Source organism: Gekko japonicus, unplaced genomic scaffold (genome assembly GCF_001447785.1).
Source record: "Gekko japonicus isolate JY-2015 unplaced genomic scaffold, Gekko_japonicus_V1.1 scaffold3565, whole genome shotgun sequence".
Taxonomy (NCBI): Eukaryota; Metazoa; Chordata; class Lepidosauria; order Squamata; family Gekkonidae; genus Gekko; species Gekko japonicus.
In genome coordinates this window covers 16018-19519 of record NW_015172124.1, presented here as the reverse complement: position 1 = coordinate 19519, position 3502 = coordinate 16018, and the positions used below count along the sequence as shown (strand labels likewise).

The window sequence follows — 3502 nt, the reverse complement described above, 5'->3', positions numbered from 1 at the left end:
CACATCAGCAGGTGCAAGTGGAGGAGTGGGGAATCAAACCCGGTTCTCCCAGATTAGAGTCCGCACACTTAACCACTACACCAAACTGGCACCAACCTGAGCAGTGGGCGTTGCCTTCTGACACATTTCCGGTGATGTCAGGGGTTGTGGCATATGCAAATAGGTTATGCTAATGCGTTATGCTAATGAGCTCCTGCACCTCTTTTTCTACGGAATGACCCCTGTTCGCAACCATGCACAAACAGAAAATCACCAGGCAGCTGAAGAGGATTCAGTCTTTAATAAGACCTGCATCGTGCAAAGAACAGGCGCTACTCTTAAAAGCACGGCAGCGGTCTCGGGCCGCTCATTTCCTGAACTAAAGCTCTGAAGTCACAGGCAGCCTGCCCCGGGATGGTAGGAAGCGGCTGTCTCAGGTGGTAGGTCTTGGGGAGCCACTAAAGGTAGGAGGAAAGGAGATGGACGGATCCACAAGGCGTAACTCAGTGGAATGCCCTGCTTGGCCAGCTCTGACTAAACGGATGAGAGATGCGCAATGTGCATTTTCACCGAAGCTTACCAACCCAATGGATTATGCCCCCTATTCGTTAGCCCTGGATGACCTCGGCTAGCCTGATGTCATCAGATCTTGGAAGCTAAGCAGGGTCGGCTCTGGGTAAGAGGACCTATGGTAAGCCTGACAATGTAAATAACCTATCACTGGTGTGGGGTGTGTTTTGGGTGTGGGTTTTCCTGGGAATAGAAGCCGGCCTGCGAGCCGGTAGAGCTTGTCTTGTTCTTCACTTACAATAAAAGTATGAGCTGAAATCACTGCGTCAGTCCCAGTACTTTTCACGGCCACAAAATGGCTGCCACCCAAGGCAGAGCCAACTACGAAATGTCAGGAAGTGAGGGTACACGTAACGTCAGCAGTCACTCCTCAACATTTCAAGCAGAAGCTCTGTTTAATAGGACGCCTTTTCATCTGCACAGCCAATCAGAAGCCCTGCTGGGCAAAAGCCCCACCTGGCCCCACCCACTTTCTAAAAGCGGTTGTGGGGCCCCCAAAAAAGCGTTGGTGGGCAGCGGGGCACCACATTGGGGACCCCTGGTCTACACAAAGGGGTCCCCGTGGTGGAACTCGTAGGTCCCCTTTTTTGCCCCTCCCTGTTTTCCTCACAATGATGGACATTTCGTCACAGTTTATACATCATTTCCCCTTTCAAAATGACATGTGTTTTGATGGCTGAATTAATTTCCCACCTTGACCACATCCCTCTTCCTGATTTCCCGTCTTTCATGGGTTCAGCAAGGGCTGACATTTGTTGTTGTATTGTTATGTGGGCATCTAGCACCTGTCTGTCAATGTTCCCTCTAAGCTGTGGAGTCTTGTGAGCAAAAACTCTACTTTGTGAGCGACTAGCTTTAAAGTTGTGAGCGAGCCATTTGGCTACTGCATAAATTAGTTTGCTCTGGAGCCATCCTTCCTGAGCTTAAGACAAAAAAATGTGTGAGCCGGAGGCTAAAGAACTGTGAGCTAGCTCACACTGACTCAGCTTAGAGGGAACACTGGTCTGTCTGTCTGTCTGTCTGTCTGTCTGTCTGTCTATCTATCTATCTATCTATCTATCTATCTATCTATCTATCTATCTATTACACACACACACACACACACACATTGGTCAGTGCCAGAGCACTGAGTACATTTTTAGCGCATGCAAACCTGGTAAACCGGACTTCACAGATATTGCACATGTATGGCTTCTCTCCCGTGTGGGTCCTCATGTGTCGCGGCAGCTTCCCCGCCCCCATGATGATCTTGTTGCAAATGGGACACTGCTGCGAAGCCTTGGGTTTGATCTTCCTTTCTTCCGGCCACCGAGGGAAGACTCCCCCAAAGTGAGCCGCACTGAGGAAGTTGAGATAAGCGCTGTAATCGTTCTCGGCCTTTATGTGCCCTAAGTGACCCGCTGGGTTGGTGGCAAACAAGTCCTTGAAGATGTCGTTGGGGAACGGCGCCGGAGGCGGGTCCTCTTTCTCTTCTTCCTTGATCTTCCTCTTCCTGATCACCAGGTCCAAGGGACCGTTGTCGATCGGCTGTTCTTCCACTTGGGAAAAGGGGCCGAATTCTCCGTTCCATAGGTGAGGGAAGAGGTCGGGTGCAAACGGGGACAAAGTCGGTTTCCGTTCCGGAATGTCTGCTTTCGGGTAGAGGTTCTCCCTCAGCAGGGACTCGATGGAGAAGTCTCTTATTACTCCCAAGGAGCCATTAGTGCTGTTGCTCGGAAAGCGGTTGGGGAACCCGCTTGGACTTTCCGTGTACACTTCTTCGCTAAGGTCAGATTTCGAAGGACTTTGGTGACAGCTTACGTCCTGGATATCTGTTAAGTTCTGACTCGCAAAGTCTTCTGCTTCTTCCTCCTCTTCCTCCTCATCCTCCTCGTCCTCTTCTTCCTCCTCCTCCTCCTTCTCCTCTTCCTCCTCCTCCTCCTCCATGGGCTCCATGATTTCGAGGCAAACGTTGATGACGCACTGGATCTCCAACATCTTGGCCGCGTTGAGGATGTGTTTGAGGTTGGAGGTGGTGATGGTGAGGGTCGAGGTGTAGGCAAACTCTAGGATTGCCGAAAGTGCTTCAGGCTTGACAAAGTCAATCTCGTAAACATAGGGCTGGTCTGCTAAAGTGCCTGTAGTGAAGAGTTTCTTAAAATATTGGCTGCAGGCCGCCAGGACGGACTTGTGGGTCCTGTACTCTTGGTCCTGGACAATGAGGATGACGTCACAGAGGAGACCATTGTGCCGTTGCTCGTTCAAGCCGCAAAGGACTTCGCTGCTGTGGTTTGGGAACGGGATCCCAATCAGGTCTTCAATGCCATTGGCCATATTCTCATGTAGAGCCCTGGGTCGAGACACACACAAGAAAACCCACAATGAATTAGAACATCTGTATTTATTCATGAAGACTGAGGCTATGTAAAATGTTAAGATACTTTGTAAGGGGGGGGGAGATCTTTGTAAACGCATATTTATTAAAATAATTATAACCTGCCTTTGTCCAGAGACCCAGGGTGGCCTACAGATGCAACGTCAGATCTTCACAGAACAATAAAATCAGTACAAGTAATCCCAATGAGAGAGAGAGAGAGACAGACAGACAGACAGACAGACAGACAGAGTAAGCAGCCTAGAACACAGTCCTCTGTTCTGAATATCAGACCATTTCCGTAGTAGTGAAATTCCCTGAGCTGATGTTTTAAAAACTGTGCGTTATGTGAAATTTCCCACAGTAGGACTGATTTCACACAAGAGCTGCGCCGTGGTCACGCCTCCCTTTGCCCCGCTTCTATTGGTCAATTTCCCACTCAAAGCCGTGCGGCCTCATTTTGACCCGCGGCTTTGCCCGATTTTCCCCGCAGTTTCATGATCCTGTTTTTTGAGGATCACGAAACCGCGGGGAAAATCGGGCGAAGCCACGGTTCAAAATGCGGCCACAAGGCTTCGAGTGGGAAATTGACCAATAGAA

General features: G+C 49.9%; 1 protein-coding gene across 1 annotated transcript in view; it reads right to left on the bottom strand.

Annotated features, from left to right (window-relative positions):
- Nucleotides 1-2865, bottom strand: part of ZBTB7C (zinc finger and BTB domain containing 7C) — a 19146-nt gene extending 16281 nt beyond the window's left edge. Inside the window, exon 1 of the mRNA XM_015420993.1 lies at nucleotides 1703-2865. Within this exon, the coding sequence (XP_015276479.1) occupies nucleotides 1703-2862 (1160 nt within the window). The 5' untranslated portion in view covers nucleotides 2863-2865. The remainder of the gene's footprint in view (nucleotides 1-1702) is intronic.
- Between the last annotated feature and the right edge of the window lie 637 nt (nucleotides 2866-3502).